This window comes from Dipodomys merriami, unplaced genomic scaffold, assembly GCF_024711535.1.
Source record: "Dipodomys merriami isolate MVZ:Mamm:240054 unplaced genomic scaffold, mDipMer1.0.p SCAF_33, whole genome shotgun sequence".
NCBI lineage: Eukaryota > Metazoa > Chordata > Mammalia > Rodentia > Heteromyidae > Dipodomys > Dipodomys merriami.
Window position 1 is genome coordinate 18,174,796 of NW_027204826.1, and position 21,519 is coordinate 18,196,314.

Here is a 21,519-nt window from a genome sequence, read left to right on the forward strand (position 1 = left end):
CCTCACCGGGGGCCCTTCCAGTCCCCCGCCACTGGTAACTCGAGTCCTGGTTGCGGACAGCTAACATCAGTTTCACCTAAAACCAAACGAGCTTTGAAGTTGGCCTGTGCCTGTTGAACACACCCAGACCGGAGGCCTGTAGTCAGAGTTTCTCAGAGTTTGCAGGTGGCGGTGGGGCTTCGTGTTACCGCCTTCCTGAGCCCGGCTCAGGTGAGGGGGGCGGAGGGCAGGGCTCCCCCCTCCCTGCGCTGCCTCGGCCTCCTCATCCCTCAGCCTGGATGGGCAGGGGAAGGGCACGGTCAGACTGACCTAGCACACACTTACAAAGCCATTGTTTTCCAACCCAGAGCCTTTGTGAGGAGACCGAGGCCACAGCTTAATGAAAAGGGCCGCATCCCCGCACCAGGCCTTCAAGTTCCCAGGTCTGCACAGGTGAAACCCAATGCGATTCCAGCCTCTCCCCGGGGGCGGGAGACCAGCGCCACGCGGGCCCCTTACAGAGCTGCTGGGCCTGCCCCCCTCCAACCACCCCGCCCCGACCTGGGCCCTCACGCAGAGCGCACAGGGCCGGCAGCAGCCCCCCCCCGCAAGTCCCCCCCACGTGTCCCGGGGCCGGCTGGCTCCATTTTACACAGATGGAGGTCCCTTCCGCTGTGGGGCAGAGTCTGGCCCGCAGCCCGTGGCAGCCATGATGACAGGAGCTTGCCGGAGACACCGAACCCCAGGCCCTGGAACCAGAACCCGCTTCCCGGCCAGCTTCCGGGATTCCACGCAGCGTGGGTAGAGACGGCTGCATCCGGGGCTGGCGAACGGCGTTGGGCTCCACCCGGAGCTCCCTCGCTGCTCCCTGCAGCCAAATCCTAACGGCCGAGGACTGACTTCAAACCAGGAATCGTCACAGGACAGACGGGGGGGGGGGGGGGGGGGGAGGTGGCGGGGGGAGGGAGCCCAGAGTTCCAGGTGCGAAGTGCACTGCGGCGGCCCACGGTGGCCGCAGACCCTTCCCCAAAGGGGCCTGAGAAGAACGTCGGTCTGGGGGCTTGTTCTTCTGGCCCACAGAAAAACGATCAGGGAAAACACGCTTCGTGTCTTCACAAGTGCTTCTGTCTGAGAGGAAAGCATCTGTGGGGTTCCGGGAGGTAGACCCCGGCCCATCTTGTTTCCAGGTCCCGAGTCGAGGCCTTCCCTGCGTTCTAAGGGCACCTGACGGCTGCTCTGCTCCCGCTGCTCCCGGAGCTCAGCGATGGCCGCGCGGGCCTGGCGCAGGTGAGCCAGGACGACCGGCAGGCTGCGTCGCGGCTTCCGGGTCAGGTAAAGTGCTGTGCCGGGAAAGGGGGAGGGGGGAGGAGGGAGGAAGGGAGGGAAGGGGGGGGAAGGGAGGTGGCGGTGCTGGGCCGCGGCAGCCACAGCCCTCCGTGTCCAGGCCACGGCCTTTCCGGAAAATGCCTTTGATGTCACACGGTGTTGGTGATTTCTTCCCCTGAGCTGGTTAACACCGGAGGCGTGGACGGCCCCCGAGAGTCCTGCAGGGGGGCTGGGCAGTTCTGTAGCCTCTGTTCTATTTGCATTCAGCGTCATCCCCGGTACCGGTACTGGCGGTTGAGCGCGTGCTGCGTGCAGCGGCTCACATTTGCCCGTCACTCCTCGATGGCACCACTAGGGGGCGGGGGAGTCCACCAGGGCCCGCGGGGCGGCCACGGGGCCTCTGTTCCCCAGAAACAAGATGGCGCTGGCGTGACCAGCGGCAGGGGCGGCCCCAGCGCCGCGGCGGCGGAGCGAGCGCTGCAGAGCTCGCAACGGTTTCATCCGGAGACGTGAAAGGCCTCTGCAGAGACGGAGCCTCAGCCTCCCATTGTTCTCTGCATTTTAAAAATGAAAAAAAAATCTGGTATTTTCTAGATGGATCAATGCATTTCCCCCTCCGTTTCCTGAAAAACAGGAAATGCAGAGCTGTTCTCCAGTGTCTCCCAGGTGGGGGGTGAGGCCAAGGACAGTCTTCCTCTTCCCTTCCCTTTCGGGATTCCTCAGGCGTGTTCTGTGACCTCAGGGCTAGGCACACACTGCACACGCAGCCAGACCGCTTGGCGTGTGCTCTACTCTTGGGGACAGGTGCCGAGGGCTCACGCCTGCAATCCTACCTACTCAGGGGGCTGAGATCGGAGGATCATAGTTGGAAGCTGAGCAGGAAAGTCCGTGAGCCTTTTTTTTTGGGGGGGGGTCTGGTTGTGGGGCCTGAACTCTGGGCCTGGGCGCTGTCCCTCAGCTCTTCAGCTCAAGGCTAGCGCTCTATCACTTGAGCCACAGCGCCACTTCCGGCTTTTTTTTCTGCTTATGTGGTGCTCAGGAATTGAACCCAGGGCTTCATGCATGCAAGGCAAGCGCTCTATTCCCTCCCCCCCCCCCATGAGGCTCTGATCTCCAATGAACGACCAGAAAACCAGAAGTGGCGCTGTGGCTCAAGTAGTAGAGCGCTTGCCTGGAGCTGAAGAGCTGAGGGACAGTGCCCAGGCCCAGAGCTCAAGCCCCACGACTAACCAAGAAAATAAAAAAATAAAATGATAGAAACCCCTACCCTTCCACGGGGGTCCGTCCAGTGCACATGGCCCCAGACCCCTCGGGGACTAGGGGGACCCTATTGCTGCACCCCGCTTCTCTCTGTCTTCGCACGGCTCTGGTCTGGGAGCCTCGGTCTGGGCTGGGTGGGCTGGGTAGGCTGGGAGTCTCGGTCCGGGCTGGGTGGGCTGGGTGGGCTGGGAGCCTCGGTCCCGGCTGGGTGGGCTGGGTGGGCTGGGAGCCTCGGTCCCGGCTGGGTGGGCTGGGTGGGCTGGGAGCCTCGGTCCCGGCTGGGTGGGCTGGGTGGGCTGGGAGTCTCGGTCCCGGCTGGGTGGGCTGGGTGGGCTGGGTGGGCTGGGAGCCTCGGTCCCGGCTGGGTGGGCTGGGTGGGCTGGGAGTCTCGGTCCGGGCTGGGTGGGCTGGGTGGGCTGGGAGTCTCGGTCCCGGCTGGGTGGGCTGGGTGGGCTGGGAGTCTCGGTCCCGGCTGGGTAGGCTGGGTGGGCTGGGGTCATCTTGCTGTGCCGTTGTGACTCAGTGCTCACCAGCCCCCCTGCCCCCCCCCCCGCTGGCTCTCTGTGGCTGGTGTGGGCTGCCCAGGCCAGACAAGCCCACGGTGTCCACCCAGGTCACACTTGTCCCCCCACGACGTCTCCTCTAAGTTCAGGGTGCTCTGCTCTCGCTCCCAGGGGCGCGCTTGCCTGCAGACACTCCTCGGAGCCGGTGAGGAAGCAGAGGTGGAGGTGCAGCTGCTTCTCAGCGGAGCCCAGGGGGAGCAGAGGCCCCGGGGGTGCCAGGACACGGGCAGAGACGGAAGCGTCCGGGGCCAGCGGGCACGGCTCCCGTCTCTCCAGGGGATGCCCGGTGAGACACTTGCTCCGGCGGGGTTGAAGGAAGGTGCTGGGCTCATAGGGGTGAAGGGGACCCTGGGGTTCTTTGACGGTCAGGTGGGGCAGCTGCGGCTCTTGTGAGTGCCATGTCTCCCCCAGGCCCTGGCACCTGTCCCACAAGGACACCCTCCCCAGGTGTGGGGGGGCACTGGGAACAGGTGGCCTGGGGCTCCCCAGGTGTGGGGGGGCACTGGGAACAGGTGGCCTGGGGCTCCCCAGGTGTGGGGGGGCACTGGGAACAGGTGGCCTGGGGCTCCCCAGGTGTGGAGGGGCACCGGGAACAGGTGGCCTGGGGCTCCCCAGGTGTGGAGGGGGCACTGGGAACAGGTGGCCTGGGGCTCCCCAGGTGTGGAGGGGGCACTGGGAACAGGTGGCCTGGGGCTCCGCAGGTGTGGAGGGGCACCGGGAACAGGTGGCCTGGGGCTCCCCAGGTGTGGAGGGGCACCGGGAACAGGTGGCCTGGGGCTCCCCAGGTGTGGGGGGGCACTGGGAACAGGTGGCCTGGGGCTCCCCAGGTGTGGAGGGGCACCGGGAACAGGTGGCCTGGGGCTTAGAGCCCAAGGCAGAGAGGGTACTGAGTTAATGCACTACCCACCAGGCCCAGACGCCCCAGGGGGCCGTGGCTCACACAGGTGACACGGGGGGGGGGTGGGGGCTGGGGGTGAAATGGTCTCCCCTCAGGTGTTCTTTGATCTTCTTTTTTCTTTGGTCAGGTGTCAGTGGTGGGCCTTGAACTCTGGGCCTGGGCGCCCTCCCTCAGCTCTTCACTCAAGGCTGGCGCTCTACCACTTCTGCTGAGCGGGCACTGGAGATAAGAGTCTTCAGGCCTTTCCTGCCTGGGCTGGCTTCGAACCGGCGTCCTCAGATCTCAGCCTCCCCAGCAGCTAGGAGGACAGGTGAACCCGCTCCCCCTGCCCCCCTCCGCTCCCCCTGCCCCCCTCCGCTCCCCCTGCCCCCCTCCGCTCCCCCTGCCCCCCTCCGCTCCCCCTGCCCCCCTCCGCTCCCCCTGCCCCCCTCCGCTCCCCCTGCCCCCCTCCGCTCCCCCTGCCCCCCTCCAATCCCGGGCCCGGGCCCCGCCTCCGTCTCCACGCAACAATGGAGCGGCGGGCCGCGGCTCATTTGCATACCGCCTGGCTCGGCCAATGGGCGCGCAGCGGCCCCGGGCGCCCCGTGGCCATCTGCGCGCGCGCGGGCGCGTGTGACAGCGGCCGGGCCGGCCGTGGGAGGCGGGGCCCGAGCCCAGGCGCGGGGACGCCGGGCGCCCGCTCCCAGCGCCGCGCCGCGGGCCCGGCCAGCCCGCACCTCCCGCCGGCGCCGCCGCGATGTCGGTGGCGGGGCTCAAGAAGCAGTTCCACAAAGCCAGCCAGGTGGGGAGGGGCGCGCGGCGGGGAGGCCGGGGAGGGAGGCCCGGGAGGAGATGGGAGGCCGGGGAGGGGAGGGGAGGAGATGGGAGGCCGGGGAGGGGAGGCCGGGGAGGAGAGGGGAGGCCGGGGAGGGGAGGGGAGGAGGGGAGGCCGGGGAGGGGAGGGGAGGAGGGGAGGCCGGGGAGGGGAGGCCCGGGAGGAGATGGGAGGCCGGGGAGGGGAGGGGAGGAGGGGAGGCCGGGGAGGGGAGGGGAGGAGGGGAGGCCGGGGAGGGGAGGCCGGGGAGGAGAGGGGAGGAGATGGGAGGCCGGGGAGGGGAGGGGAGGAGAGGGGAGGCCGGGGAGGGAGGCCCGGGAGGAGAGGGGAGGCCGGGGAGGAGAGGGGAGGAGATGGGAGGCCGGGGAGGGGAGGGGAGGAGGGGAGGCCGGGGAGGGGAGGCCCGGGAGGAGATGGGAGGCCGGGGAGGGGAGGCCCGGGAGGAGAGGGGAGGCCGGGGAGGAGAGGGGAGGAGATGGGAGGCCGGGGAGGGGAGGGGAGGCCGGGGAGGGGAGGCCGGGGAGGAGATGGGAGGCCGGGGAGGAGAGGGGAGGAGATGGGAGGCCGGGGAGGGGAGGCCCGGGAGGAGAGGGGAGGCCGGGGAGGGGAGGGGAGGGGAGGCCGGGGAGGAGATGGGAGGCCGGGGAGGGAGGCCCGGGAGGAGAGGGGAGGAGATGGGAGGCCGGGGAGGGGAGGGGAGGAGATGGGAGGCCGGGGAGGGGAGGGGAGGCCCGGGAGGGGAGGGGAGGCCGGGGAGGGGAGGGGAGGCCCGGGAGGGGAGGGGAGGCCAGGGAGGGAGATGGGAGGCCGGGGAGGGGAGGGGAGGCCGGGGAGGGGAGGGGAGGCCCGGGAGGGGAGGGGAGGCCAGGGAGGGAGATGGGAGGCCGGGGAGGGGAGGGGAGGAGAGGGGAGGCCGGGGAGGGGAGGGGAGGCCGAGGAGGAGAGGGGAGGCCGGGGAGGGGAGAGGAGGAGAGGGGAGGCCCGGGAGGGGAGGGGAGGCGGGGGAGGGGAGGGGAGGCCGGGGAGGGAGATGGGAGGCCGGGGAGGAGAGGGGAGGAGATGGGAGGCCGGGGAGGGGAGAGGAGGAGAGGGGAGGCTGGGGAGGGGAGGGGAGGCCGGGGAGGGAGATGGGAGGCCTAGGAGGGGAGGGGAGGAGAGGGGAGGCCGGGGAGGGGAGGGGAGGCCGGGGAGGGGAGGGGAGGCCTAGGAGGGGAGGGGAGGCCGGGGAGGGAGGCCGGGGAGGAGATGGGAGGCTGGGGAGGAAGATGGGAGGAGATAGGAGGCCGGGGAGGGGAGGCTGGGGAGGGAGGCGGGGGGGGGGAGATGGGAGGCTGGGGAGGGGAGGCTGGGAAGGGAGATGGGAGGCTGGGGAGGGAGATGGGAGCCCACGAGGTCCTGCGTGGGAAGCCGAGGCCCGGGGACCCCCAGTCTTGGGCGCGGGAGGCTCCGTGTGGGTGGTGGGGGCGGACTGGAGGACAGGGTGGTGCAGGGCCGCGGGCGGAGGTCCATGGGCTGGTAGGGGGCGCGGGGATCGGGTGGGTACGGACCACAAGCAAATGCGCTCTCATGGCGGGCTCAGGTCCGGGTCTCAGGTCTGGGGTGGGGGTCTGCTCTGCCCAATCCCGCTTCCCAGGAGCCCGGAGCCCCAGACTGAGCCGGGGGACCCCAACCCCAGACGGGGACCCCAGCCCCGATGCAGACCCCAGCCCAGATGGGGACCCCAGCCCAGTCGGGGGACCCCGGCTCAGCCGGGGACCCCAGCCCAGATGGGAGAACCAAACCCCAGAGGGGGACCCCAGCCCAGTCAGAGACCCCAGCCCCGATGCAGACCCCAGCCCAGACAGAGACTCCAGCCCCGATGCAGACCCCAACCCAGCCGGCTGACGACCCACGTGCTGCAGGTTGGACAGAGCGTGGGCCCTGGGCACGGTGGTACCGGCCACCACCGCCCAGAACACAGGCAGGGCGCGGGGTCTGCCTCTCTAGTCAGCTCTTTATGGGGTGTGCACTGAGTAGGAGCCTGTCTCAGAGACCCGGGATATCATCTCTTTATGGGATGTGGACTGGATGGGAGTCTGTCTCAGAGACCCCAGATTTCAGCCCCCGAGTGGCTCTGGCTGTCTTCTGAGCACCGACCAGCTGAGTGCTTCAGAGCCTGGAAAGCTGCTGGCTCTGGGGAAACTCTGCACTGGTGGTAGGTGGTGTGGCATCCCCAGGCCCTGGGCCCAGGGCCTCCTACGCACATGGAGCTTTTTGCATGAGCTGAAATCCAGTTGTGACTTCATTTGAAAGAAAGGCCTCACATTTTCTCCTGGCACGATGTAGTGGTTTTAGTGCCCGCTAGATCAATGTTTAATTGTTCTAGAAGTCTTTCTAAGAATTCTTGCAATGCAACAGATTGGTGGAGAATTTATTGTAGAGAGAGCATAATAATAATAAGGAACACCAGACGTTCTCAGACAACATTTTAGCAGCAGGTTTTAATTCAGAGACAGCTTTCTGGGACAGGAGCAAGGGATTCCTGAAGAATGTCAGCGGCTGATAATCCCCAGAGACCCAGGCCAGGCCCTGCTCTGGATGGCCTCTTTGGCCTCGGAAATGTGACTGACCCAGGGGCCTTGGGATTTCTCTTGGTATGAGTTAGAGGATTTAGAAGCAGTGTTCCTGTTCTGAACTTGAGTGTGGTGATGTCTGCACGGCTCTGAGTATACCAAAAACTATTAAGTTGTGCACTTTTGTGGGCGAATTCTATAGTATGTGAATTAAACTTCAGTAAACTACACACCTATGTGTGTGCATGTGTATATGGGTGTGTGCACATGGGTGTGTGCACGTGCCCATGTGTGTGTCAGTGTGTGCATGTATATGCGTGTATATGTGTGTGTGTGTCCTCTTGTCCGGTTCTGAACCTCCTGAGTATTTTACTACAGCATTTCAGAGAAAGGCAGAGGAGATTCATACATCTTTGATACATAGGGGAGTCAGGATTATGGCAAAGAGATCATTTTTCTCAACCACAGGCCAAGAGCAAGGCTTTGTATAACTCTGGGTAACGTGTTCCTCTTTCTTTATGGCTTCCCGGTCCTGAGAGCGAGGCTGCCTCCCTTTGCAGAGTGTAAATTGTGAGCCCTGGAGATGATACAGCAGGTAGATGCCAGCAGGAGAGAACGAGAGAGACAGAGATGGCGAGAGCGTCAGTTATCCCTAACGCGAAGTACTTCCCTGCGTTTGCTATCATGTCCATTAGCCTCCCTCATCTGCTCAGGCCTGCCTGCTGTGGGAATGGCCGGGGAGGGCGGCTGGCCAGCACAGAGCCGAGGTGGGGCCTGGGGCAGAGTCGGGGGCGGGAGGGAGCTGACAGGTCCTGATGCACAGGGCGGGCTGAGTAGGGGGCTGGGAGCAGGGGAGCAGGCTCTGGTGGGGCCCCCTACCTGTGAGCAGGGGACAGGCGGGCAGGCAAGTCTGAGGGCGCAGGCCCAGCCCGGCTGGCAGGTCTCACATTGAAGCACTGAGTCCATTTTATATGACTCATGAAACGTGTCTTTACACACGCTCCAGATACCCTGCCACTCGGTCTGTCCTGCCTCCCTCTAATCTATGTTGGTATCTTGAGTCCATGTTGTTCCCCTCCCCCAGAAACGTCAGTGATTACCTAAAATACCTGATTCTGTCCCTTGCTTGACTTATTTTTTCTTTTAGCAGTGTTGGAGTTTGAACTCAGGGTCACCAGAACGCTAAGCAAATGCTCTGCCACTTGACCCATGTCCCCCCACCCCAGCTGACTGTGCTGGATTGATGGAGGAACACCACCAAAAATAAAGTGGCAAGCCTAGGGTATAAAACAGACGTGTCACTGCGTGAAAATAGCACGCCACAATTGCTCGTGAAGAGCGAGGCTTTGGGCTCCAAAACACCAAGCCGTCCCTCGTGTGGACGGAGGCCCGGGTTCACCTGGAAGACACGCAGTGAAAACGGGCGCATCAGGACAACACAGGAAGCGCTCTGTGCTTGGCTTCCTTGTGGCTCCTGGCTAGGCCTCGGGAGCCAGGCCCCGGAGTGTGCCTTTCATTCTGTCCTGTGTGGAGGGCTCTGAGGGGGAGCTTCCCGACGCCAAGCCTCAGTGCTGGGGCAGAGGTCTGGGCCTCGGAGCCCGCACAGCCCTCCTGCCTGCTGGCCGCGAGGAGGGACGGCTCGGCCTCGGAGCGGGTGGGAGGGCGGGCAACACGGTTCCGGGACCGTGGGACGTGGGGTTTGGAGCCAGAGGTCTCTCGCTTGCCCGACAGCGTGACCCTTACCTTTGCTCAGGGTTCCGCTTCCTCACCCACAAGGGGTCACACTGCTGGTCATCATTGGAGATGATCTGGGTGATTTGTGTCTTGATCTTCCTGCTACCATTGTGCTGCTCCTCTGGTGCTCGCTTGGCACCGCACCTTGGTTTTTCTTACATTTTCAGTGCCTCGTTCAAGGGGGCCGCGCCATGTGTGCTCTGAGACTTGGCGTATCGGGGACGTTCATCCGCCACCTTCTGCCAGCAGCAGCCGCGGGGGTATGGCTTTCCAGTCAGAAGGTGTTATGTATGAAGTTGTAGATGTTGCATTGTGTTCGGCTGTCTCCTGAGGTACTAAAGTTGGTTTTGTTGGTTTTGTGCCAGTCCTGGGGCTTGAGCTCAGGACCTCATACTCTCACTGGGCTTTTTTGTTCAAGGCTAGTACCGTACCACAGGAGCTAGAGCTCCGTTTCTGGCGTTTTGGTGGTTACTTGGAGATAAGAATCCCACAGAACTTTCTGGCTGGGTGGATGTCAAGCCTCTATCCTCGGATCTCTTCCTCCGGAGTAGCTGGGATTACAGGCATGGGCTCCCGGTGCCCAGCTTTGAAGTATTGCCTGGAAAATCTCTTCCTCCCTCCCTCCCTCCCTTTCTCACTCCCTCCTTGTTTTGAGTTATTATTGACTCCTTATTCTTGTTAAGAATGAATCTTTTCTTTTTTACTAATTTTGCTAATACATGAGCCATACCAAGCTTTTTCTACTAAGTGATTACTTATTGTTCCCACATCTCTTTTGAGGGTTAAGTGGAGTTATACATGGGTTAGAAGTTTGTTCTTTATTTCTTAATCTGTTGCCTTAATTTCCCTGGGGCCAGAATATAGGCTGTCAGAGAGAAATCTCACCTTCTGGGGACAGATTTATGTGGTTTTTTTTTTTTTTTTTTTGGTAGGGTGTGGGGCCTGAACTCTGGGCCTGGGCACTGTCCCTCAGGTCTTCAGTTCAAGGTGAGCACCTACCACTTGAACCACAGTGTCATTTCTGGGTTTTTCTATGCATGTGGTGCTGAGGAATCGAACCCAGGGCCTCATGCATGCGAGGCAAGCGCTCTACCACTGAGCCACCTTCCCAGCCCCAAAGTTTACTTCTTTGTGGCCTTCCAGCAGATGTCGTTTTTACTATGATGAAAACTCGGAACATGCAGAAGGCCGCGGAGCCTCTACCCCGCATGCGCCTGACCTCAGCTGGTGCCTGCCCTCTTCCATCCCCTTCAGTTTTCTTGCAGTGTTTTTCCCCGTACATCTCATCACCAAATACTCCCGTATGCACAGCTAAAGCCCGAGTGCCATTTCCCGCACCCAGCATGGCTTGCTGTCCCCTGAGTCAGCAAAGCGACCGCTCTGGTGCAGTCTGGTGCGTGGGTTAGATCTAGAGGTCTGGTGTGTCTGCTCCGGGATTTGCTGGCACTGGAGGGTAGCCAGAGCCACACTTCCCAAGTTCAAAGTCAGAAATACGTGCAGCGCTCCAGCGTGGAGACGTTCAGCTTGGAGTGTGAGGGGTCTTCGTGGCAGCGCGGCTCCCTCTTTCCGCCTGCCGGTCGGTTCTTTGGGAGCTTCGTACACATTCATAGCACCCCCCTCCTGGGGCTGCTTCTGTACCCCTCGGGCGTCCTGGGGGGAGCTGTGCCAGCCAGAGACCTCCGAGGGCAGGGCGCAGAGGTGCTCGGGGAATCTGGGGGTTTATTCTGCCTTCCTGATCATCTGGAGATACGGTCAGCTCAGATATTTAGCTCTGGAATGAGTGTGACCTACTCTGTTGTTGCCTGGATGCTGTTTTGGTTCTTTTTCTTTCTTTCTTTTTGGAGAGATTTTCTCCATCTCCCCCCTCCTCCCAACATCTCAAAACCTTAACCGATGCCCCTGGCAAACCTCAGCTGGAAGACATGGCCGCGGCTTGTCCCTTCGCGCTGGGCATACACGGGCCCACGCGGGCGCAGCCCGGGGCTCGGCTGGCATGAAGATGTTAATGTGTGTGTGTGGCACCAGTGCTGCGCTGAAGGAGAAACAGAGGCCGTCATAGAAGGCTTGCGGGTTGTTTCTTTTCTTTATTGGGAACACAAAGTACCATTTGTTACTTGGTGCGTGTGGTCTGAGGCTCATCGGGACACGCGGCCGCTGGTGCGGTGCGAGGCCCTGCCCGGCGCCCGAGGAGAGACGCAGAACTGTTCCACGCAGACAGGGCAGAAGGACTCTTTGCTCCATTCACGTGGGAATAGAATGGCTTTGTTCATGAGAGATACAAGCGCCTCTCACTGTTTGCAATCTATGAATTTTAAATTAAGCGGTGGCCCTCTGTATTATATCTTTCAGTAGGCAAAGTCAGCTTTGCGTGCGCGGTTTCGGCCGCTGCCTTGCCGGGCGTAGGCGGGTTTCGCTTTTAAGTTTGGTGGTTCCGTCTGTGAGAGGTCACGTCGCTGCAGCCGCAAACATCATGCCGTGGCTTTTGGTAAAATTGTTACGATTGTAACTGAAACACGATCTTGAATGAAGGTTCTCATCACGTGGGAGCTGAAGCGGCTTGAGAGGAATAGAATAAAAGGGGCGATAGGAGCCGGGTGCCAGGTGGAGGGCCGGCGCAGGAAGCCGAGGCTCCGCGTAGCAGCGGAGCCCCGGGAGCACGCGCAGTCACGCCGGCAGATCCGGAGGTCCTGCTGTTGGCTGTCATGCTGGGTGCTGAGGTTCTCGCAGCTAAGGTGAAAAGAGTAAGCAGTCACTCTGTTCTTTGTCTCTACGAAGGACTACTTAAGATACGTGCCGCACCAAGCAGGGGCACAAGTCAGGTACCCCGAAAGACAAGTGGCCAATCAGAAGATCAGATGAGGTAGAAGCTCTGGGGGCCTCCGGGCCCTCCCGGGCAGGGCGCCTGTGGTCCCCTAGTTAGCAGCACTTACATGCAGACGCGTTTGCCTTTGAGTACGCTGTGCAGCTCCTGACACGGATCGGGGCCACAGATGGAGACGAGCAGGCGCCAGGAATGGGACAGGCACCGAGCACGGCGCGGTGCGGCTCCTGTGCTGCCCCGAGCTACGGGCTGCTTTTGGTCAGGGCGCGGAGAGGACGGGCCGCTGTCCCCCCACCCGGGCTGTGCTCTGGTCGCCTGGGCGGCGGCCTGGGCTCCTCCCGCTGCGCCCCCCCCCCCGCCGTGGTGTGGCCTGCGTGTCTCCTCCCAGGAGCTGGGGGACAAACCTGCCAGCGCCCAGAGCGTTGGGGACACGCTGTGAGAACCAAGCGTTGCTGTCTCCGCTGGGTTTTACAGACCGACCATTCGGTCTTCTGTTTTGCAAACCTCTTTAAAAGTAAAAGGAAATACGCAGAACATTTAGCGGTAAATGGAGACCTGTTCCTGCAGTTTGTTCTTAGCATTGTCTGCTTGGTAGTAGAGATGGAGGAAGGGGTGTGTATGTGTGTGTGTGTGTGTGTGTGTGTGTGTATGTGCGTGCGCACACGCGTGTGTGTGCGTGTGTGGTGCGTGTTGGGGGGAGGGGGAGAAGTGGAAAGAAGAGAGGAGAGATGGAGATAAAGATAGGAGATAGACAGGAAATATAGATCAATGAAATAAAGTGAACTTTAGGAGATCTGGTAAAAAGATACTAGAGGATTCCAAAAGGACCAGCCTTGCTAACACTCTAAAACTGTCTTCCGACTTGTGATCTCCAGGACTGTAGGGAAATCCAGTCCTGTGTCACGCCACTTTTTCTAGAAGCCGCGACAGCAGCCCCACCGCCAGCTCTTGGGTGGTGGCGAATCTGCCTGAGCTCCCGACAGGGAGACGGGTGGAGATCATGGTTCCTCCAGCCCTGGCTTTGGCTGTAGCGCGTCCGTGGTGGAGAGAAGGCGGGGTGTTCCCAGCCACATGCCCGGCCGACCGACACCGAACTTCATTACACTGCTATTTAAATATGTATAAACTTACAACTAAGCAGCAATGTGCATGCAGCTTTAAGACAACCATAAATCCCACGTTTATTTCAAAGTAAATGCAAATGAAACTACAAACCCAATAAAACTCAAATGAGCGCCGTCAAGTTAATGTCACACTAAATCTGAATCACTGTTCTAGATGTCATTCCACATGCATTTGGAAAGCCCGAGCACATCATCCTGGTTTCAACTGAATCGTGTTTACTACACGATGTGGTGAGGAGTAGATCCAGGAGGACGCTGTGTGGAGAACGCTGGCCATCTGTGCCATCTTCCACACTCTCCACCTCGCGGATTCCACGCTGAGTGCCAGGGTGCACACAGAGCCAGAGAACTCCTGGTCTCTCGTCCCGATGACCTCTCAGATCTGATGGTCTCTCAGATCTGATGGTCTGATGGCCTCTCAGATCTGATGGCCTCTCAGATCTGATGGTCTCTCAGATCTGATGGTCTGATGACCTCTCAGATCTGATGGCCTCTCAGATCTGATGGTCTCTTGTCCTGATGACCTCTCAGATCTGATGGTCCCTTGTCCTGATGACCTCTCAGATCTGATGGTCTCTCAGATCTGATGGCCTCTTGGTCTGATGGCCTCTCAGATCTGATGACCTCTTAGATCTGATGGTCTCTCAGATCTGATGGCCTCTTGGTCTGATGGCCTCTCAGATCTGATGGTCTCTCTCCTGATGGTCTGGCTCTCATGCTGTGGACTCCCAAATACTTTTTCTGCATTCACTGAAGTGCTGGCCACTTGATACATTTACAGTTACTTACATCTGTGATTGTTATCTTCAAAATCTTTTCTCCATCGCATGTGAGTATGAGTGCATTTACTCTGAGGTTTTGTTTTTAATAAGTCTGGTCCAGAACTATGATGAGACATTGCCATACACGTGTGTTTGCTTTGGTGATCACATGTGTTTGCTCTGCAGCTGTTCAGCGAGAAGATAAGCGGAGTGGAAGGAACGAAGCTGGATGATGACTTTCTGGACATGGAAAGGGTAGGGACCTTTTCGCATCAGTCCTGGTAGAAGCTGGTGTCCTGTGATGGGAGGTGTACCTCTAGGTCGGGCTAGTACTTAGAGGAGACAGACGGGGTGCTTAAAAGCAGGCATGGATGGTGCTCTGCAGAAGGGTCTCATGCTTGGCCAAAATCAGACCCTCCCTGGACCCCCCCCACCGTCCAGACAGGCTGAGGAAGGAGGGTGCGGCTGCTGGCTCTTTGGGGGTCAGAGTCACGGGGCACTGAAGAGGAGAGTAGTTGATGCAAGGCCATTGAGTTGGAGTCTTGCGTAGCTTTTTTTCTGTACAGGCTGGCCTGGGGTTGTGATCCTCTGGATCTTAGCCTCCTGTGTAACTAGGATGACAGGTGGATTTGCTATTGGTCAAGGGGGAATCTCACTAGCTTTTCTGCCTGGGCTGGCCTCCAGCTTCAGTCCTTCTGATTCCAGCCTCCCAACTAACTAGAATGACAGGGATGAGCCAGCAGGGCCTGGCTTTAGCTTTTAATGTCATTGAGAGGCGGTGATATCTCAGAATACCAAAACAGATAAGATTCTGCCTCCTTCCAAGACAGCTTAAAATTAGAGGTATCAAGTTTAAAAAAAAAAAAAGCTTTTCTATTTGTTCTTCTGTAAACCTATTGAGTTGGCCACTTACTGACATTTCTCTGTATTTGTCTTGTTTTAAGAAAATCGATGTCACCAATAAAGCTGTTGCAGAAATCCTTTCCAAAGCCACTGAGTACCTCCAGCCAAACCCAGGTACCGCTGGACAGTCTCGCCGTGTTCCGTTGCCTGTTTGCTGTCCTGGCCTGGTGACCCCAGTCCCTTGGCGTTTGGTTGACATGCTCTAGACGCACCCGACGGCCCAGTAATGAGCTCAGTTTGTGAACCTTGAATCTCCAGTGACATCACAGTGACTCCTGGGTGACAGGAAGCGGAGCAGGCCCAGGTCACGACCCGTGGGGCTCTGCTGTGGCCCAGGTCACGTCCCGTGGGGCTCACTGTGCTGTGGGGTCACGTCCTGTGGGGCTCACTGTGCTGTGGGGTCACGTCCCGTGGGGCTCACTGTGCTGTGGGGTCACGTCCCGTGGGGCTCGCTGTGCTGTGGGGTCACGTCCCGTGGGGCTCACTGTGCTGTGGGGTCACGTCCCTCGGGGCTCACTGTGCTGTGGGGTCACGTCCTTCGGGGCTCACTGTGCTGTGGGGTCACGTCCCTCGGGGCTCACTGTGCTGTGGGGTCACGTCCTGTGGGGCTCACTGTGCTGTGGGGTCACGTCCTGTGGGTGCAGGTGCTCTCAGCAGCAGGGCAGGCATCTTGGATGAGGTGCTTCAGAAGGAATCTGTGTGTCCATCCGCCGCAGGACCCACAGGAACCGCCTGCAAGACCAGAAGGGGAAAATTGAGGAGCATAAGTTAGGGTGAAGGCTTTGGAATCACGGTAGTGGCTTCTGGGTGCTTCTAATAGCGGATGGAGGCTGACAGGCCCGCAGGCTCCCGGCCTGCTCGGCGGAGGAGCGGAGCCGTGCCGGGGCCCTGAGCCACAGCTCGGCAGGTTCAGCGCCCCTGAGAAAAACGCTGGGAATTCAGAGCCGTAGGCTCCTTTCAGACCCTTGACAAGCTTGCTGGGTTGAGAGGCACGGGTCTGGAAGGCGGCGCCCCAGCGCCCTCAGCTCCCAGTCAGCGTGCGTCACCCTCGCTGCTGGTGGGCTCTGGATCCACAGCCAGGGTTCAGTCCTTTTGGTCCTGTGTCCATGTCTTTGTAGGCAGTGCCTGCTCCCCGTCCACAGCTCCCCGTCCACAGCTCCCCGCCCACAGCTCCCCGCCCACAGCCCCCTGTCCACAGCTCCCCGTCCACAGCCCCCCGTCCACAGCCCCCGTCCACAGCCCCCCGCCCACAGCCCCCCACCACAGCCCCCCGTCCACAGCCCCCCGTCCACAGCCCCCCGTCCACAGCTCCCCACCCACAGCTCCCCGTCCACAGCTCCCCATCCACAGCTCCCCGTCCACAGCTCCCCGTCCACAGCTCCCCATCCACAGCTCCCCGTCCACAGCTCCCCTGTCCACAGTTCCCCCTGAGGGGCCTCTCCCCCACCATGGGGCCTCCCCCCACCCCGCAGGGCCTCCAGAGCCCCCCCAACCCCTCCTGTAACTTTTGGGAATTACAAACTGCAATGTTTTTAAGCATACAGAGCCAAGCTAGGAATGCTGAACACGGTGTCGAAGGTCCGGGGACAGGTGAAGACCACGGGGTACCCGCAGACGGAGGGCCTGCTGGGGGACTGCATGCTCAAGTACGGGAAGGAGCTCGGGGAGGATTCCACCTTCGGTGAGCACATGCCTGGCAGGCCTGGTGGAGGGGTGGGGGCCCGGGAGCCGTGGGCCCGGCGCTGGGGGGAGGGCGGTGGGGGCCCGGGAGCCGTGGGCCCGGTGCTGGGGGGGCGGTGGGGGCCCGGGAGCCGTGGGCGGGGCGGGGAGGGTGGTGGGGTCCCTGGGAGCCATGGGCTGGGTGGGGAGGGTGGTGGGGGCTGGGAGCCGTGGGCTGGGTGGGGAGGGTGGTGGGGGCCCCCCCGGGAGCCATGGGCCTTGCGGGGAGGGCGGTGGGGGCCCCAGGAGCCATGGGCTGGGTGGGGAGGGTGGTGGGGTCCCTGGGAGCCATGGGCCTTGCGGGGAGGGCGGTGGGGTCCCTGGGAGCCATGGGCTGGGTGGGGAGGGTGGTGGGGGCTGGGAGCCATGGGCTGGGTGGGGAGGGTGGTGGGGGCCCCCGGGAGCCATGGGCCGGGCGGGGAGGGTGGTGGGGCCCCAGGAGCCGTGGGCCTTGCGGGGAGGGTGGTGGGGCCCCAGGAGTCATGGGCCTTGTGGGGAGGGCGGTGGTGGCCCCAGGAGCCATGGGCTGGGTGGGGAGAGTGGTGGGGGCCCCGGGAGCCGTGGGCCTTGTGGGGGTGGGGGCTGGGAGCCGTGGGCCTTGTGGGGGTGGGGGCTGGGAGCCGTGGGCCTTGTGGGGGTGGGGGCTGGGAGCCGTGGGCCTTGTGGGGGTGGGGGCTGGGAGCCGTGGGCCTTGTGGGGGTGGGGGCTGGGAGCCGTGGGCCTTGTGGGGGTGGGGGCTGGGAGCCGTGGGCCTTGTGGGGGTGGGGGCTGGGAGCCGTGGGCCGGGCGGGGAGGGCGGCGGGGGCCCCAGCGCCCCTTCGTGCCTGGCACACCGAGTGGGAAAGAGTCAGGCTGGGGGGAGACCCACCGTGTGCCCACGGCGGAGGCCGCTTCGCCAGATCGGGGTCAGCTGGGGAGTCTCGTGGTCGCGGACCAGTGAACCTGGCAGTGGGCGGTCGGGGAGGGCACGGCGGGTGTGACGTCCAGGAGGCTCGGTTTCCACGAGTATTCCACACGATCCACTCCTGTTTCCTTACAACACGAGGGGAGGCAGAGCTGGCCGGCGACGCTTGGCAGGCAGGGCCGGGAGGCGGGGCCGCTAGCCTAGCCTGCTACAAGGAGTGTGAGAGACTCTATCTCAGTCGACGGCGGGTGGGGTGCACCTCTGCCCCCCACCTCTGGAGGAAGCCCCGTGGCCGGGCCAGCGCGTGTGCCTGCCATCTGCAGTGCACAAGTAGCCTGGGCGCCAAGTGAGACCCCACCTCGAAAATAACTAAAAAGGAGCTGGAGGTGCGACTCAAGTGGGAGAGCACCTTTGTAGCAAGCAGAAGTCCCTGAGTTCAAGCCCCAGCCACAGTATACGCACACACACACACGAGCACACAAATACACATACACACGCACATACACGCACGCACGCACACACGCACACACACGTACACATGCACACACATGCACTCACACAGACACACACACATGCACACACACGTACACATGCACACACAGGCACACGCACACGCACACACTCAGGCACACATGTACACACATGCACACAGGTACAGGCACACACAGCACACACACATGCACACACAGCACACATGCACACATGTACACAGCACACACACACTCACAGGCACACACGCACACGTGCACATACATGCAGTCACACACACACTCAGGCACACATGCACACACACACTCACATGCACACAGGCACACACACATGCACACACAGCACACATGCACACATGTACACAGCACAACACTCACACAGGTACACACGCGTGCACACACATGCACTCACACATGCACACATACACATAGGCACACTCGCACACATGCGCGCACACACATGCACACAGGCACATAGGCACACATACATGCACACAGGCACACAGGCACACATACATGCACACAGCACACAGGCACACATGCACACAGGCACACACAGCACACATACTCACATGCACACACAGCACACATGCACACATGTACACAGCACACACATGCACAGTGCACACACATGCACTCACACATGCACACATACACATAGGCACACTCGCACACATTTGCACATACACTCACACATGTACACAGACACACATGCACACATGCATGCATACAGGCACACAACACACATGCACACGCACACGTGCACACAGGCACACACAGCAACGTGAGCAGGTGCTGACTTGGAGAGCAGTTCTTTGCAGGGCTGCCTTCTCCAGGGCGTCTCTCCTGGACCACAGCAAGATTATCTCCCAGGTTCTGCAAGGGCAGACGCACGGCCTGCGGGCAGAGCGCCCTCGGGCCTCAGAGGGACCAGAGCCGAGGACTGGGGACTGTGGGAAGGACGTGGAACGTGGTCCCAGGACCCCACAGCTGGGGCTCAGACAGTCCTTGTAGGTTCACGCTGGTTCCCTTGTGAAGGATCTTTTCATGGTTCACAAGAGCGACTGTCTCCCAGAGCTCGCATGGAGCGCCGGGTACCAGTCTACAGAATTCCAGGCTCCCTCCGTGCCTGTCTGTAAACGAAGGGCCTTTATCTCCACCTCGTGGCTAAGACGGAAAGTGCTTTTCTTGTATATATTTTTACTGTAGAAGTATGTTCAGAGGGGTCACAGTCACGTGAGTGAGGTAATGGGCGTTGCTAAGGAAACATCAAGCGTGTCTGCTCACCTGTTATTCTGAAGAGCCACTCTCGTTTGTATTTCCTAACCAAGGCAATGCGTTGATAGAAGTTGGTGAATCGCTGAAGCTGATGGCAGAGGTGAAAGACTCTCTGGACGTCAATGTGAAGCAAACCTTCATTGACCCGCTTCAGTTACTACAGGACAAAGACTTAAGAGAGATTGGGGTGAGTGAGCTAGATCAGACGTAGCTTGTGGCTGTAAAGTCGTCCGCAGTAGTGAGGAAGCCGTCAGAGACGCTGTCCTGCTCTGGTGGGGGACAGCGGGGACAGCACAGGCTGGCCCTGTCTGGGGGTGGACGGGGGGACAGGGGTGGACGGGGGGACAGGGGGATGGGGGGTGGACAGGGGGGATGGGTGGACGGGGGGACAGGGGGATGGGGGGTGGACGGGGGAACAGGGGGTGGACAGGGGATGGGGGGTGGATGGGGGGATGGGGTGGACGGGGTGGACGGGGGGACAGGGGGATGGGGGGTGGACAGGGGGGATGGGGGGACGGGGTGGACGGGGGGTGGACGGGGGGACAGGGGGTGGACAGGGGATGGGGGGTGGATGGGGGGACGGGGGATGGGGGGTGGATGGGGGGACGGGGGTGGACGGGGGGACGGGGTGGACAGGGGACGGGGTGGACAGGGGGACGGGGGTGGATGGGGGGACGGGGGGATGGACGGGGGTGGACAGGGGGACGGGGGGGATGGGGGGACGGGGTGGACAGGGGGACGGGGGTGGACGGGGGTGGACGGGGGGACGGGGGTGGACAGGGGGACGGGGGTGGATGGGGGGACGGGGTGGACAGGGGGATGGGGGTGGACGGGGAGATGGGGTGGATGGGGGGACGGGGGTGGATGGGGGATGGGGGGACAGGGGGATGGAGGGTGGACAGGGGGACGGGGTGGACGGGGGGACGGGGGTGGATGGGTGGACGGGGGGATGGGGGACAGGGGGATGGAGGGTGGATGGGGGGATGGGGGTGGACGGGAGGATGGGGGGTGGACGGGGGTGGACGGGGGGACGGGGGGACGGGGTGGACGGGGGGTAATGGCCGTGGCACCAGCCCTGTCCTGGGGGCTTGTGGGGGCAGGTCCTGGGTGAACTCCTGGGAGTCCCCTGTCCACGTGGCTGGGTCAGTGAAGGCCTTGGGAGAGAAGTGGACAGGGCGGAGAGAACCCCAGAGAAGCTGGCCAAAGGACCAGGGCGGCGTCTGCAGTGTCGGCCTGGGGTGGGGTCTCCGTGGGGAAGGAAGCCCTGCCGCAAAGGCTGCAGGGAGGTGCAGGGAGGTGGGAGGGACGTGAACGCTGGGTGCTGCCTCCAGTCCCCAGGCCCGTGCGTCCTCTCCCTCCACCCCAAGGAAAGCGCTCGCCAGCTGGTCTCAGGCCCCGTCCCCCCATCTCTGTTCTCACTGCCCTGGGGCTGGTGGTGCTCCTCCCCTGTCTCCTCCAATGTCCTGGATGTGAGCACCAGGCTGGCTGGTCCAGCAGCTCCTGAGTGGAGGGGGGCTGGGGGGATCATGGCAGGGTGGAGGTGGGAGGGAGGCTGGGGGGATCATGGCGGGGTGGAGGGGAGGGAGGCTGGGGGGATCATGGCAGGGTGGAGGGGAGGGAGGTGGGAGGGAGGCTGGGGGGATCATGGCAGGGTGGAGGGGAGGGAGGCTGGGGGATCATGGCAGGGTGGAGGGGAGGGAGGCTGGGGGATCATGGCAGGGTGGAGGGGAGGGAGGTGGGAGGGAGGCTGGGGGGATCATGGCAGGGTGGAGGGGAGGGAGGCTGGGGGGATCATGGCGGGGTGGAGGGGAGGGAGGCTGGGGGGGATCATGGCAGGATGGAGGTAGGAGGGAGGCTGGGGGGATCATGGTGGGGTGGAGGTGGGAGGGAGGCTGGGGGGATCATGGCGGGGTGGAGGGGAGGGAGGCTGGGGGGGATCATGGCAGGATGGAGGTGGGAGGGAGGCTGGGGGGATCATGGTGGGGTGGAGGTGGGAGGGAGGCTGGGGGGATCATGGTGGGGTGGAGGTGGGAGGGAGGCTGGGGGGATCATGGTGGGGTGGAGGTGGGAGGGAGGCTGGGGGGATCATGGCAGGGTGGAGGGGAGGGAGGTGGGAGGGAGGCTGGGGGGATCATGGCGGGGTGGAGGGGAGGGAGGCTGGGGAGATCATGGCGGGGTGGAGGTGGGAGGGAGGCTGGGGGGATCATGGCAGGGTGGAGGGGAGGGAGGTGGGAGGGAGGCTGGGGGGGAGACACGCCAGGGGGAAGGGAGCTGGCTGGGGCTGTAGATCCTCAGTGGGAAGTGTGCAGAAGTCGCCAGGCTTCTTGTTCTTGGAGATCACGGTTTCCTAGGCAACAGAGACGTTTTCTGAGTGGTCTTGGGAGGCTGCTGCTCT

At 62.1% G+C, this 21,519-nt stretch overlaps 1 protein-coding gene and 1 long non-coding RNA gene across 8 annotated transcripts in view; one reads left to right on the forward strand and one right to left on the reverse strand.

Moving 5' to 3' along the window:
- The first annotated feature begins 4,660 nt into the window (after positions 1–4,660).
- The window catches only part of Sh3gl3 (SH3 domain containing GRB2 like 3, endophilin A3), a 37,325-nt gene continuing 20,466 nt past the window's right edge, over positions 4,661–21,519 (forward strand). For 6 of the 7 annotated variants that reach the window (XR_011376596.1, XR_011376597.1, XR_011376598.1 and 3 more), the window contains exons 1-5: positions 4,661–4,807; positions 14,019–14,087; positions 14,777–14,849; positions 16,273–16,416; positions 19,178–19,311. Coding sequence is in view for 4 of the 7 variants with exons in the window: in XM_070043364.1 (XP_069899465.1) it covers positions 4,763–4,807; positions 14,019–14,087; positions 14,777–14,849; positions 16,273–16,416; positions 19,178–19,311 (465 nt within the window). In the remaining 3 variants the exon portion in view is untranslated. Of the gene's footprint in view, positions 4,808–14,018; positions 14,088–14,775; positions 14,850–16,272; positions 16,417–19,177; positions 19,312–21,519 lie in introns of those variants that run through there. The other variant, XM_070043368.1, reaches the window with a different exon arrangement.
- On the reverse strand, positions 14,858–19,299 carry LOC138842125 (uncharacterized). The gene is made up of 3 exons (XR_011376599.1): positions 19,134–19,299; positions 17,323–17,566; positions 14,858–15,467 (listed from the first exon to the last, which is right to left on the reverse strand). It is a non-coding gene; the product is annotated as an uncharacterized lncRNA (long non-coding RNA).